The following is a 15,946-nucleotide window of genomic DNA, read 5'->3' as shown; positions in this document are numbered from 1 at the left end:
TTAAGGTCTGCAGGTTTGAAAATATGCTGAGTATTTGAGATCAGAAACACATCACTGTCATAACTCCCTCTTGATAGTTCTTGCAATTTTGTTGAGTAGGAGTTTATCTCAGGTGTTTTGGGGGGTTGTTAGAGGGTTGTTGTTGTTTTTTTACATCTCTAGGCTAAGTTCTTTTCGAGAGATTCTGAAATATGAAAACTTGAGATGTGACATCGCTCCACAAAGTTTGTCCATAAAGTTGGCTTTCCTCAACATGAATTTAGACTTGTTCTTTGCTATTGGAACTACTCCTGTCTATAGCAAATAATAATCTAACTACTAAATTATCACTGGATGTTGACCATTGCAGTAAAATTCTTATTTATTTATCCAATCAACTGAGGAAACATGACTATTGAAGATAATGGGAGGGCTCTACTTCTTCATAGAATCAGATTTGACTTAATTATTACTTCTTGTATTTTTACATTGTGTTTTTGGTTTCATTTCTAGGATTGTTAACCTAAGACTTTGTATGACATGGATTCAAAATCCTCTCAACAAAAATATGAAATACCTAGCAAACCAGACCATAACAAAGGTAAATATTACCCATTCTTCTATCTGGTTTTGTGGCTAGCTTGCTATGTTTCATATTTGTTAACCGGTGATATAACAGACCTTACAACAAAACCACCAACAGTAGTAGACAAACTGGGTTTAGTTGATAACCACATATTGACATTTTGAGACGAATATATTATTTTCATAATAGTAGTCTGATAAATAGCAGTTTCTCAGTACAGGTAATCCTCAAGTTAGAACCATAGTTGGGACTGGAAATTGGTCGTAGGTCATTGTGATCATAAGTTGAGACACGCATGTAAATGAACCCTTTTTTGGGACATTTTTTGCAGTGAATGTTATGCAAATCACTGCGGTCATTAAGTGAGTGGTGTGTCTGTTAAATGAACCCATGCTTACAAAAGTGGTTTTTTGCTGGTAGTGGCACAGAACCATTGCAAAATGTGGTCATTTTATTATGGGCTGCTGCAACCAGTCGTAAGGGCTAGTTGGTTGCCAAGCGCCCAAAATGTGGTCATATAACTGCTGGCGGGGCATATGCAAAACTTCATGAGGGCCATTCTGAGATTGTTATAACTTTGGAAGGTCATAATATGATCAATGATAAGTTGAGAACTATCTGTGGATGATAGCTTCTGCTTATCTTTCGGCTTGGAAACTAAGCCTAGTTAGTATTGGATAGAAAATTATTGGGGAATACTAGGCTGAAAAGCCTAAAAACAGAGTAGAAGATGAGAGTAATCACCTACCTTCATTTTTGCCAAGAAAATTATGTGGATGTTTTTTTTTTATTATCAAATCACCAAGAAATAAAACTGATGCAAAAGCGATGTCACCTTTAAATGATATCACAAAGGAGCCATTTATTGGAGGACATGGTGAGGTTCTTATGACTCATTCTAGGCTTCACAGGATGCTATCTATTCTCCCCTAGCTAATGTCTGTGGTATGGGTCAGAGAATGCACTTCCAAACAAAATTTTGGATTACAGTTACCCATCATTTTCATGTTCTCAAAATATTATCGTAGAATATCAAATAATAGAATATAGGCAAGGAATGTTGCAGATCATGACCCCTAAGGAGGTACATCTGGTGAGACCCAGAAGAAAGGCCTTCTTCGTGGTGGCTCCCTCCTTCTGGAACATCATACCTCCAGAAATTAGACTGGCTCCCACTCTTTTGGAAGTCCCTGAAGATGTGGTTTTGCCAGTGGGCCTGTGGAACCCAGAGTGGGATGGAACCCATTAAATGGCTGATTTGAGCATGTGTTGTCACTGAGGAGTTGGGGATTATTATTTTATTATTTTTTATTACTTTTATTTCTTCTACATTGTTTTTTTGTCTGTAAGATGCTAGAGTTTACGTGAGCGAGTAGGCAGCTATATAAATTTTCTAAAATAAAAAAAAAATATTTTAGGGGCACAGCTTCACTTTAACAACTGGGTTACTAACATCAACCTCAGTGATTCAACTGTGGCAAGAAAGGTTGTAAAATGGGACAAACCCCATTTAACAACTGTCTCACGTAACAGCAGAAATTTTGGGCTCAATTGCGATCCAAAGTCAAAGACCACCTCTGCACTAAATTCATGTCCCAGGATCACTGCTGCCCACTGTTTAGTCAGGAAGAGGCAATTAGGAGAATAGAGACAAAATTAATGAAATAGCAGAATAGCGTAGAGTAAATCTTGGGTGAAATGCTACAGGTTTGGACCGGTTCGCCCAAACCGGTAGTAAAAAATGCTACTGGTTCAGGCGAACTGGTATTTCCGACATCAGCTGGGTGAAGATAAGCTGTGATGCACGATTTATATTAGCTAGAACTGTCAGATTTCCTGCTTTCTAACTAAATCATGTGGCATAGTGGATAAACCCGCCCCGCTGTTCTACTTACCTTTGCAGACTTGGAAGGTTTCACAAAGTTCCTTTTTTAGCGCTGCGTGGGCACGCCTCAACCACACATGCGCATACACTCGGTAGCAGACTCACTGAACCGGTAACAGACTTCAGAGGATTACACCGCTGGACTAAACCCTAAGCAGGACTGTGGAAATGGCTTTATAATAGAGACGAACAACTAATACGTTGCTAAAATATTGCCCTTCCTTCAATGAATTAGACTACCACCTATCCATGCCCAACAATATGATCTTCCTTAAGAACATGCTGGATGGTTTTTCAGGCTTTTTGGTAATTGCTAGGTCAGGGGAAAGAGATGGAATCATAGCATACATTCAAGGTTAGATTGAAAAGTATCCTTACGAGGGAAAGACTCTTTTGAAAAGAGCAATTAAGGTCCCCAGGTCATCAGGGACTTAGCAGGAGTATCATTTCCCTTGGCAACATTTAAAAAAGGTTGACCTTGTAACCCTTGTATCCTATTTCAGAATTTGCAAAGGGTGGGTTGCTTTCACCTTTGCAGAGATGTTCTCACTTGCTGAAATCTCTATCATTTCTCTTCCTTAGGAGGATGACCCAGAGATTCAGCTTGTTGAAGTGACGAGAAAAAAAGAGATTATTACGCTAGAAAGGAATGAGACTTACTGAAGGATGATATAGTGAATGGGGACTCAGCATGTAAAGGGGTTTCAGTTTCCTTAGAATAGAAACAAGGAAAAAAAACATATAAGACAGATTTATACAAGAAAAACGCTTGGGTGAGCAACCCAATAAAATAGAAAATTAGTTTATAGGGTTTTAATAGGATCTGATAAAATGGAATATGCACAAACATTAACATTCTAAGCAGTTAATTGATGGTTTAAATATTCATGTGCAAAAAAAACCCGGTATCTGTGATTTATTCTGATCCTCTTATAAAGCAATCAACTTCAATTTGCTTGATTGTACCCTATTATACAAAACATAGAACTATATCTTACTGAGTTCAAAGGGATTTATTCCCAGCTCTGTATGTGTAGGGCATGTGCATGTAATATGAGAGAGATACTGCAACTACAATTTAACTTTTGCAAAGCCACACACAAGTCAACCTATCTCACATTTGCATTGCTGTGAGGACTGTTTTTGATTGGGTATTAAAATATATATTTTAAAGGGCAATCTGGGTGACAGTGTTGAGGTTTAAAATACTGTAGTTTTAACTGGATCTCTTTGAAGCCAAGCTATACAAATATGACCCAAGACTAAGGTTAGAAAACCAGATGACCACTAGATGTCAGTAAAAAAAAATGTGGAAGTTTCTGTATCTCATTGCTGCCATCTAGTGACCATATGTATGTTGTTTTTCAAGTCATATCAGGTATAGGAATGTTCAGTCTATATTTTTCCAATCTAGTGAAATTACTACCTGAGGGAAAATTAGAAGTTACAGATAAGATTTTAACTAGAAAATGGTGCAGAAAAGGGGGAATTTCCCTTTATTTCACCCTGACCTCCATTGAAATGGGACTTTTTTTAAAGCCATTGAAAACATTTTTAAATGCATAATATTTGGAAAATAATTTGTCCAATTTCTGTATAGACCATTTGTCATTTCCATCTAGAAAAAGAATGTGGCCCGGGAGCCAACTCTATCATATTAACACCTTGCCACAATATAGCATTTCTCTAATTGGACCAGCTGAGAATGCTTCAGGAGGAGACGTGTTGACATGACTTTGAGCGTAGTAGGTTCTCTTGATGTTCATTGTTCTCTTGAAACTGGGTACCAAAACTAATTTGAGATAATAATCATAGTTCATTCAACGCTAATTCCTAACATCTAGTACAGTGTTTCTCAAGGTTGGCAACTTGAAGATGTCTGGACTTCAACTCCCAATGCTGGCTGGGGAATTCTGGGAGTTGAAGTCCAGACATCTTCAAGTTGCCGACGTTGAGAAACACTGATCTAGTAAAAGCTGAAAATTGCCCTATGACCAATTTCTTGTATAAGAAGAGTTACACCAGATGGGTGTGGGGTGGGATTCAAAACTTTTTAGCAACCAATTCTCTGCCTGGTTGCTGACTGGGTATGGCCATGGTGGGCGTGGCCTACTTCGCCTCCTCCACCACAGTGGCAGAGGGGGGGGGAATTTTTGCCCTCCCCAGGCTTTGGAAGCTTTTCTCCAGCCTCCAGGAGGGTGAAAACGGCCTCCCCTGGGCTCCAGAGGCCCTCTGGAGGCTGGAAACTGGCCCATTTCTGGACTTCCAGAACTTCTGGAAGGTCCATTTTTTGCCCTCCCAGAATCTCCATGCGGGTCCTGGACTTTCCTGGCATCCAAAACAGGCCAAGTGGAGATTCCCGGGAGGGGCAGGGTAGATGGGGTCAGCCAGTCCTTGTAAAATTAGCATCCAGTTTGCCCAAACCTGTCCGAACAGGCTGAATCCCACCCCTGAACAGATATGTCCAAAGGCTAATGCATTCCCTCGGCACAATAGCCAATCAAACACTTGCTAGAAATCTATAAACAGATTACGAACTTCATAATCCTATGCACATTGTCTTTCCCAGCAACTGTACTGAGACTGACTGTCTCAAGATGCTGCAGGTAATACCGCATTTCCCCGAAAATAAGACCTGGTCTTATTTTCTTTTCAGCCCCCAAATAAGCATCAGATCTTATTTTTGGGGGATGTCTTACCTGCTTACCTTAGTACCACCGCAACCATGCGTCTCATGCCCTGACACCAGTTGCTCTGCTACTTGACTTCTTCTGTGATTGTATTTTTGGGGAAACATGGTATATACCTAATGGTTATTAGCCATTGATTGCCTTCAAGAGCATGAATCTTATTTTAAAATTGTCAAGCTTGGTAATTATTTCTCTTCTCTGCAGTCGTAAATCTCACAGTCCTTTAGAACAGAAAAGCTTTCCTGCAATCATAATCTGATTTCTGCAGAGTTCAAAGAAATTATGACTATTTTTTTAAAAAAACACCCCAAGACAATTTATCTGAAAATGGATTCATGCCATACCATATAACATATTACTATTTTTAAAAAAACTTTGTCAATATCCCAGTTTTGTAAATAGGAAATATGGAGAGCCAGATTCTGACTGACAATTAATACTTCTGAATTAATTGAATTGTACCAATATTTCTACCTTTTCACCTTTACCTTTTGCTCATGAGAAGTCTTTCTGACAGCAAAAGAAATGGCAGGTCACTACTGGTTCCCAGTGCTTTTCTCCCCCTCCCTCTTTCTTTTCTGTTCTCATGCTCAAACTTGGAATTTTTTACATGTTGCAGCTGTTCCCCCCCAAAAAATTTTTATCCCCTGACTCATTAGTTGAGCTATTTAATGCTGATTAAATGATCACCTAGATTCAAGTGGTCTAGCAAGAATAGCAGTTCAGCTCCTAGTTCATACATGAGCTGGACAATCCATGACTTGTTAGGCCAACAGTCTTCTTTCCATATAGACTGCGCTGCTTCATGACCTTCAGAAGAGTCCCAGTGAAGCCTCATTCCTTCTGCAACTGACCCAGGGAACTGCATGTCACTTTGCCTGGGAAAGGAAGAGCCAAGGGAGCTGTAGGCTGTGAGGAAAACAACACCCTTGATTCTTGTTCTGGTGTGTCCGCAAGAGCCTGCTCCCTCCAGGGAAGAAGAGGGCTCACCCAAAGACTGCCAGTGCTCTCAAGCCAGCCCTACCTCGCTTGTTGGGCCTTGCTGTCATCTAATTGGGTGCAGGGGCTAAAGGAAAACAGGAAGGATAAGCTTCTCCCATTTTATTTTGTACCACCCAACCTAAAGGTTTCTGGGAAGTGTAGTTGGAAGATGCCACGGTGCTGAAATGGCCCCAATTTTGCCAACTTTTAATCTCTAGGGAGTGATGGATTTTGGATAGATTCTGCAAATTAGCCCACTTGGTGATTTGCTGTGGGACACTTGTCCCTGGCCAATTCACAGCACAGGGAAATTAGCTGCGCATCCTGACAGCCAATTTGCAAGCCAAGGAGTGGGGGCTTTGCCTTCCCCTTGGATGCAGTCCCACTGGATCGGCTTCCTGAAGTGCTCAAATTCCTTCTCCAGCTTTGGATAGATAGGAGGGAGAGACTTTCTTTGGTTTCCTGGAAAACTTCTCAGGGTCAATTGTCCCCATTGAAGCTCTTTTACCCTTAGGAATGCCATTTGCAACATCTGGCAAAGGAAGCTTCAGAGACCCGTCACCCAACTATCCTTGCACCACTCTGAATCCTTCACCTGCTGCAGGCACCCACTCGCTTTCCAGACACCTCTGCTGCTGCACCGGAATTCTAAAGGGTAGATGAATTTCAATGGGGGCAGTTAAAGTGATTGGCACAGGTCTTCTTGCTAATGCCCAACCTGGACCTACATGCTACAGATACCAGCAGTTCCCTGCCTGAGACCTGCTTTTCAGCGAAGAGCTTGGAGTCCCCTCACCCCAATTCTCCACAATGTTTTCTCTGCCCCCCCATGCCCCACATCACCTGAAAAGTTTCCCAGCAAGGGTAAGAAAGTCTCTCCCTCCTCCCCTGTGCATAGCCTACCCCAAATGCCAGGGAAGGAATTCGAGCACTTCAAGAAGCCAAACTGGCAGGACTGCACCCAATGAGAAGGCAGAGACCCACTGCTCAGGGCATGGATTGGTTGCCTGGTTGTGCAGCTAATTGTCCTGCATTGTGAATTGCCCCAGAACAAGTGTCCCTCAACCAATTGTCCAAGATGAGGAGGAGGGAGAGGAACGCGGGGGATTAGTGCTAGTGGAAGGCCAGCTGAGGATGAACACCGATAGTGTGTCAGTTGTGGCAAGGGGACCAAGGTGAAATGAGCATGGTCATATGGCTGCGGTCAATTATCCTAGACCCCTGTCTGTCTTCTAATTATGAAGATTCAGCTAGTTACAAGACTACTGTAGTACACTTTTTATTTCATTGTTACTGATCTACAAAGTAAATTATGTTATTACAGTTTTAGGAATTTCTGCATAACGTCTACAAATACATTAAAACCTTTATTGTGAGGATCCTTTACCAGCATTGACATAAAATAAGTATTTTGTTATTTAAAAGGGATATCTGCCCTTGCTATTTTTAAAACGTCTGTTATTTTTGTTGTCACTGTCATTATTACATGCTTCTTATTATCTTAAATTAGGACCAAATGGAGATGAAGACATAGTTGCAGAGATCATGGGACGACGTTTTTGTCCTTCTTTGATAACCACCCATACTTGGGAAGAATTCAAATTTGCTGGCCACAGGATCAAGATTACAGAAGCTACAGACAGTTATGGAGCTGTGATTTGGCCTTCGGTATTGTTGTCTTGCAATATTATTGGCTTTGGTATCTGAAACAAAGTACAGCAGCATATTCCATAGGCCTATATCTGCCTTACAAGGGACGCGGTGGCTCAGTGGCTAAGATGCTGAATTTGTTGATCAGAAAGATCAGCAGTTTGGCGGCTCGAATCCCTAGCACTGCGTAATGGAGTGAGCTCCTGTTACTTATCCCAGCTTCTTCCAACCTAGTAGTTTGAAAGCATGTAAAAATGCAAATAGAAAAATAGAAAACCTTTGGTGGGAAGGTACCTACACATCAAAAGGAATGAGTAAGTGCCAGCTGTTTGCCTGGAACATTTGCAGTTCCCAACCCCAAGCATACTAGGCTAGCAGATGATGCTAACACATTTTTTTCGATGTACATTTCCCATTGGGTACCTGGTTACTCTCTTGTTGTCCCTTCCTCTCCAATGAATGTACCGTAAATTCAACCATTAAATCCATTCCTGTTAATTATCTCAGTGCTGGAGGGAGTGTTCCAAAGGTGGGCAGAGTGGAAAGTGCAGTTGTGTCACGTGATTTCCCATGCAGCAACTGTGTCACAGAATTGCTGATTCCCATTCTGATTGCTAAACAAGCACTGCATGTATTTGGATTTTGGGGTGGTGGTGGTAAAAATTTAAAAACATAATGTTTGAAAATACAAGTCCACACACAGTGGAATATTAAAGTTAGGACTTCCACATCTCTATTCTTGGGCAGATTTAATATTCACAGATCAAAAGGGAATCTTTTGACAATGTAATTTATCAGGTGTCAGAAGTGTTAGGTAAGCTCCCTATTGGGAGAGCGAGTACGTTCAGAGAAGCATTGTGAGAGTTGTGTTGGAGAACACACAAACCAGCATACAGAGACACTGCAGTTTAAATAGGCTTTTACTTTCGTGGAAATAGAGGTATCAGAGTCCATCAAACAGTCCAAGTCATACACGGATAAGACAGTCAGTCATCAATGTTTTTCAGTTAAGGGAAAATCCAAATAACATAGTCCAGTATCATATAATCAGTTCAGTACTCAAAGTTTGCTAGCAGTTGCAAAACTTACAATATCTCACGGCACTTTCTAACAGCCAGCTTCCAAAACAGATCAGATCAGCCCAGCATCCAAGAAACAGAGAGTAACATTCATTCTGGCTCCCTCTTATGGCCGATTGAGGAAAAAAGCAACCAATCACATTTTATAGTATGATTTAAAGAAACAGGTACAACATTGTTACATGGTTTATATATTGCCAACCCAACCGTTAGATTATATTCCTAACAAGAAGCATGAAATTATCTTAGATTTATTAAAAGCATAGGCTACCTCTCTTTTATCAGTAATACTCCTAGGTAGTTTCAGTTCAGATTCTGAACATTTTTATTTGCTCTACATTGCTCTTTATGACCATTGCCTATATTTCAAATTAAAAAGTGTGCCATTCACGTGTTGCATTTTCAGATGCATTTAACCATGAATCATTCATTAGATGATACTTAATTCTGTTGTCAGATCCAAATCTCACTCTCTGAATGCTCCTTTTGGGTTGGACCTCCCTTCCTCTGGCCTGTTTATCTCTATCCACGTCTCCTTTTGGTGCTTTCCGCACTGGATTTTTTCCTTGTTGGTGACAATCCACCAGACTTCCCCTCTCTTGCCACTGATTGAGAATTGCCAACGATAATCCGTACTTCCAAATATACTTGCAAGGATGGAGCCCTAGCTGAGCAGAATGCTGTTGGGAGAGAAGAATTGTACTCAGAGATGAGTTGCTCGCGGTTCGGTCCAGATCAGGCGAACTGGTAGTTGTGGCAGCAGGAGGCTCCGCCCAACCACCCAGATACTTCTGAGCATGTGCAGAACCATTCCGTTCACATGCAAGTGAACCAGTAGTAAAAATAATGGAAACCCACCACTGCTTGTACTTCTCCCCGCACTTTATCCCTTAATCATTCTCAAGTAGCCTTTCTTTCTTCTCCTTAAGCTCTCCCTTTCTAGAGTAACCTTCTAGGCCAGGGGTGTAAAACTCAAGGCCTAGGGGCTGGATCCAGCCCATGGGGTACTTAGATCTGGCCCGCATGCAGCCCTCCTGAGCTCCATTTTCACTGGCAGAGGGTTGCAGGAGGCTGTGGCAGCCAAAAATGGGGCTCGGGAGCCAGGTTTTGCTGGCAAAGCACTTGGTCCACCACAGGCACCCCTGACAGGAATGACATCAAGCTGGCCACACCCACTCTGGCCAACCTCATTCCAACCCAACAAGGTCAAACACAACCCTGCTGCAGCCCTCAATGAAATCGAGTTTGATACTCCTGTTCTAGACTAAGTTCCAGCTCTACAGTTCATTGTTATAGTTTTCTAATTTCTGAATATTTTTTATGCCAGCTCACCCTTTGGGACAATCAGCTTCCTTATCAAGACATTTCCAATTCTATATTCTTTCACTGGCTCCAAGCTGTCCAACTTTTTGTCTGCAGCAACAGTTCATTTCCTCTTAATCTCATCTTCTATTTGCTTTTTCTAGAAATTCTTATCCCCATTTGATTCCAACTTCCTCCAATTGCAGCCCTTTTCAATTAGATAATGTCATTCTCTACTAGTTTGCTCCAAACATTAAATTCAGCGCATCATCCCAATTGTAAAATCATTGGTCAAGGGCACATTGAGACATACAAACCAGTACTCCTGGCAGTTAGGAGTGTCTGATATTAACCAATTTTGTTGTATACATGATGCACAATGACAATATATAATATAATATATTATTATATTATATTCAAATGGTAATTTTCTTTATAGTATATTTTACCAGGGTTTCCAATAGACATTTGGTTCATCCCTTCGGAAATTCAACCTGATTTAGATTGGCCTTTGTTCCAATCCTGCATGAACAACTTGTATAATGGGTTTGTATGATCCTAAACATTTTATTAAAGAAGGTATCAGAATCTGAAAATAATGCACTGTGTGACATTTATATTGTAATTTTAAAATGTTAGCTACCAAGGGTAAAAGGTGTTATTTCAAAGCAAATGTTCATCTGCCAATTACCAAAGTTTATAATTGAAACAAAGGGATGAAAAAAAAAAGAATGAAACAAAAATAGCAGCAATTAGCTTATTAGCAGCTGGCTTAAGGTGAAAAGACATTTGGTCCTGGAAGTTATTCGTGTCTGCTTTGCTACCCCTGATTCAGCTAGATGGAATGGTAATGGATGTGTTGCAGCAGATTGAGGTTTGTAATTTACTTACGAAAGACCAGGACTCGAGACCACGAAAGTGCGAGAGAAACAGTTTTATTGATGCATCGAGTTCAGCGTGCTAACACACCAAAATCTGAACTGCCTGGGCTCTGCCCAGGATGCTACTTTTATGCCGGGTTCCACACTGTGCATTCTCAAGGTGTTTCCATACATGAGACAAACATGACATTTCAAAAAGGAGAAGTTCATTTTGGAATGTTAGCTGTTTCACCTCTGTTCTATCTCTCACCCATGCCTGGCTTCCTGTGCCCCTCCTTCACAGCGTCTTGCCACACTGTTTCAGCACTATTTTTAATACTTATGAGGAAGTCAGAAGTCAAAGTTGGAAGCTAAAAGTCAAAGTTGGAACTCCAGGTCACCAGAGTGAAATGTCACGCTAATATAAGTTTATAAGGTCCATTCTTTTAAGACCACCTAACCAGGCCAGCCACTGGTGGGTTTACCTGTGTACCCCCTCCTGCATCAGATGGGGACAGTTCCATTGTCTTGTAGGAATTAGTGGCACATATTGCATTTGATTTAAAGAAAAAGGAGAAAAATAAATCTCAAGAAGTCCAGTTTTATACTATCCCTCACATGGTATGTCAGCTTTTTGCCCCTTTTAATTCTGAACACTATATTGTTCCTAAATATTATGGACATTCTCAGTCTTCGCGGTCATGGTTGTCCCAAAGGTGCTTTTTTAAGAGGCATTTGGACATTTTTTTTTCCTTTGTAGACGTTTTGCTTCTCATCTAAGAAGCTTCTTCAGCTTTGGATGAGAAGCGAAATAGGACAAGAAGCAATGGGTGGAAACTAATCAAGGAGAGAAGCAATTTAGAATTAAGGAGAAATTTCCTGACAGTTAGAACAATTAATCAGTGGAACAGCTTGCCTCCAGAAGTTGTGAATGCTCCAACAATGGAAGTTTTTAAGAAGATGTTGGATAACCATTTGCCTGAAGTGGTGTAGGGTTTCCTGCCTAAGCAGTGGGTTGGACTAGAAGACCTCCAAGGTCCCTTCCAACTCTGTTATTCTATTCTATTCTATTCTATTCTATTCTATTCTATTCTATTCTATTCTATTCTATTCTATTCTATTCTATTCTATACTGTTCTTATTTCCTGTTTTAGGCAGTAGAATACTAGCTGTCCAGAATGGCACCAATAACAGTGTTGGCAAGCCTTAGAATAGACATGGTCAGGAATTAATTGCATGGTGCTAGAAGACCCTTTGCTAAACAGGCCAGATAAGCTCCCCTTGTAATTAATTGTGGAAGACAACACAGGAGTTTTACAGTGTACAGCAAAGGAAGTTAATCTATGGGTCTCCATATGTTTTGGGCTGCAAATCTCACCTTCCCCTGCTTAAGAATTATGGAGCATTATAATCCAAATAACCTAAAAACCCTTCATTAGCCAATTGTCTAAAACCAGTTCATATAAAACAACCTTCAACTTCTGAGTATTTCTCTAACTTCCTAAGATTCATAACTCTCATACATATTTTTTGTGTCAAGAGATACTTTTGTTCGCATAAGCTAAAGTTTCTTTCTCCTCTTTGTTACTTTTTAGTAATTAAAGGGTGGCCTTGTGGAGCTAAAGCCATTGTTTCACTATTCTTTTTCAGAATTGACAATTGACAATGTATTCTTATTCAAGTTTGGCAATTTGTTCTTTTTCATTCTCAGGCTCTTGTTCTCTGCTATTTTTTGGAAGCAAATGTGAAGCTTTGTAACTTGGTTGACAAAAATGTTATTGAAATTGGAGCTGGAACAGGCCTTGTGTCTATAGTAGCCAGCCTGCTAGGTAAGTGGTAGTATCTCCTGCTGTGCCCTCCGTTTTAAAAATAGCACATGTGATGCTGGTATCTTGAAGGACACAAAACAGCTGGAAAAACAGGTGCAAAATCAATTTGTTCTCAGGGTAAAGCCCCCTTGAACAAGATATCAATCTTGAAATTGAAATTGTAGAGGGGACGCACATATATAAGTGCACTAACGTGTTGCAGAAAATGACAAGACTTAGACATCTCAGGATCAAGGAGAAGTTTATTGGCAGCCAGGTTCAGAAAACTAGTCAAAGGCTAGTATGCAAATTCTGAACAACCCTTATCATCGAAGCACGCATTCTTATACATTCTCAAAAGCAGCGTAACACAGAAACACTTAACTCATTTCTTATTGATTATCTTGAGAAAAGAAGCCTTAAAAAGAAGTAGATATTATCTTACTTCTCCTTTTATCTTGAGCCATAGGTACTGACTATGTCTCTCTGTACAAACTTTAGCTGAACTCTGTGGTTTTGGGCTTTTGACATAAGAACTTTTACTGGAACCTTTACTGGACTCTGTGGTTTAGGGCTTTTGACATTTTCCTGTTTTTGTACATGTCTTACAAGCAGGTTTTTACCTCTCCCTTCTGCCACGTCTTACTTTTATATTTTAATTCACATTTTATCCTGCTTTAAATGTGCCCATCTTCCCTGTCATTGTATTTTTTATTCTCTTAGTCTTGTTCTCGTTTTTGTTTAACAAATTCCAATAAATAAAATAAAATAAAGTAAATAAGTATTTGTGGGATTCATCAGTTTCTAAAGTAAACTGCTTAGGTGTTTATACTTGGGCTGATGTGGATCAAATTCTAGTATGGGGAGCAACGGGCTTTATTTCTATGAACCTTTCCCATGGATCTCACTGCACCCTGTTTAAACACCTTGGATAGTAGCATTTAGTCCTTTTACATGGACGAGCCTGTAGTCAATGGTCTGAAGTCATCTAGTGAGCTTCCTGACTAGTTTGGCAACATGAATGTAAGACAGTGGTTCCCAAACTTGGCAACTTTAAGACTTGTGGACTTCAACTCCCAGAATTCTCCAGCCAGCTGGCTGGAGAATTCTGGGAGTTGAAGTCCACAAGTCTTAAAGTTGCCAAGTTTGGGAACCACTGATGTAAGACAATATTGATTCATTGAGCCTACAAACTTAATGTACAGTTGTGGAATGTCACATTATCAGAGAGCCTTTCTGCTCAAGTTTGCTCTGCCTACAGTTGTAAGCTGAATAAATATTACAAAACTATAATCCAAAATTGGCCTGGAATTTCATCAAGTAGGGAATTGGAAAAGACAAAGGAATATTGCATTTCCTGCAGTGGGCCACACAGTTCATCACTTTTGCTTATGCCACACGGAATTATAAAAAGAATTTGCACTATTTTAATCAACTCTCTTCCATAAGTAATGTCACTGTGGTCCCTTTTGTCACAGGTGCTCATGTGATGTCCACGGACTTGCCTGAAGTGCTAGGAAACCTTCAGTACAATCTTCTCAGAAACACAAAACTGAAATGCAAACATGAGCCTCAGGTGAAAGCTTTGGTCTGGGGGGTGGACCTGCAGAAGAATTTCCCCAGATCTTCATCTCAGTTTGACTACATATTGGCTGCTGATGTTGTATATAACCACCCTTTCCTGGAGGAGCTGCTTCTAACCTTTGATCATTTGTGTACAGATAATACCACCATCATCTGGGCCATGCGGTTCAGACTGGAAAGTGAAAACTGGTTTGTGGACCAATTCAAAACAATGTTCCATCTGGAAATGCTTTCTGATTTTCCTAGTTTAAATATAACCCTGTTTAGAGCAAAGAGGAGGCCAAAACAACTCCAATGAATATATCCTGCCTGTCGGTTGTTGATAATTAGCCAGTTTAATAGAAAAGAATAGAATTATTTATTGGCCAAGTGTGATTGGACACACAAGGAATTTGTCTCCAGTGCATAAACTCTCATAGTACATACAAGCAGCAAGTGATAAATCATGATCATAAATCATAAAATACAATCATCATAGATCATAAGATACAACATTCTGTGATAGTCATAGGTTACTAAATAAGCAATCCACATAAACAACAAAGTTATAAGAACCTAAGGAAATATGTAATAGGATCAAAATCAAGCAAGTTAATTTGCTTGATTTTCCAGTTCTGAATGTACAAAGTTGCTGGAGTAGTCAAATATTTTATTTCTTATCAAAATTTCAGTTCAACAATACATTCAGGCTGCTGCAATGATTATTATAAAACTAAAATTCAGTTGCATGCTTTTATATGAATAAGTTATGAGCTGCCAGGTTAACTCTGCATTCTCAATTGACATTTTGGTTATTTCAGGGGTGGCAGATTAACCTGCTGTGATAAAGTAGAGAGAGGTGGTTGCTTCAGGCAACACATATTGTGGGTGCAGGAAAGTGGGTGACATGGTATGGTAAAGAGCTATGTGTTTTTACTTCTGATAAATGCTATTCTGCTGATAATGCCTTAGGAAGATTCAACTGCCTGTCTTATCACATTTTATTTATTTATTAAATTTATATGCAAAGCTTGTCATATTTTCCGAAAAGGAATATGGGTAATGGCTAATCCCCATTAAGTAATAACTAAATTTTAATAGTTGCAATAGTTATAGTGGCTGTCAGGAATTGGGCTGTATTAAAAAATGAACACCTTTCTAAAGCTTCATATTTGTTTTAATAAAGGGATGCTATTTAATTATCATATTGGTTCTTATTCCTCTGTTTAACACTTTCAACTTCTTCAGGCTCATAATTAAAACTAAGACACAGGTAGGTTCAGAACAATAAACAAGCCGCAATATTAGAACATAGAATAGAGAGCTGGAAGGGACCTTGGAGGTCTTTTAGTCCAACTCCCTGCTCGAGCAGGAAACCCTATGTCATTTCTGACAAATTGTTGTCCAGTCTCTTTTTGAAAGTCTTCAGTGCTGGAGAGCCCACAGCCTCTGAAGGCAAGTTATTCCATTGATTAATTGCTCTCGCCGTTAGGAAACTACTCCTTAGTTCTAGGTTGTTTTTCTCCTTGGTTAGTTTCCAATCATTGTTTCTTGCCTTGCCTA

The 15,946-nt window shown here is 39.9% G+C and overlaps 1 protein-coding gene across 1 annotated transcript; it reads left to right on the top strand.

Moving 5' to 3' along the window:
- The first annotated feature begins 513 nt into the window (after positions 1 to 513).
- On the top strand, positions 514 to 14,774 carry LOC116514589 (protein-lysine methyltransferase METTL21E-like). Its single transcript, XM_032226195.1, has 4 exons — positions 514 to 580; positions 7,632 to 7,789; positions 12,724 to 12,841; positions 14,299 to 14,774. The coding sequence occupies exons 1-4, from the start codon at positions 520 to 522 to the stop codon at positions 14,700 to 14,702; spliced, it is 741 nt and encodes a 246-aa protein (XP_032082086.1). The 5' UTR covers positions 514 to 519; the 3' UTR covers positions 14,703 to 14,774.
- The last annotated feature ends 1,172 nt before the right edge of the window (positions 14,775 to 15,946 follow it).

The sequence above is a fragment of the Thamnophis elegans genome, chromosome 11, assembly GCF_009769535.1.
Source record: "Thamnophis elegans isolate rThaEle1 chromosome 11, rThaEle1.pri, whole genome shotgun sequence".
Classification (NCBI taxonomy): domain Eukaryota; kingdom Metazoa; phylum Chordata; class Lepidosauria; order Squamata; family Colubridae; genus Thamnophis; species Thamnophis elegans.
Note: the sequence above shows the minus strand (reverse complement) of the source record. Positions and strands in the feature narration are given on the sequence as shown.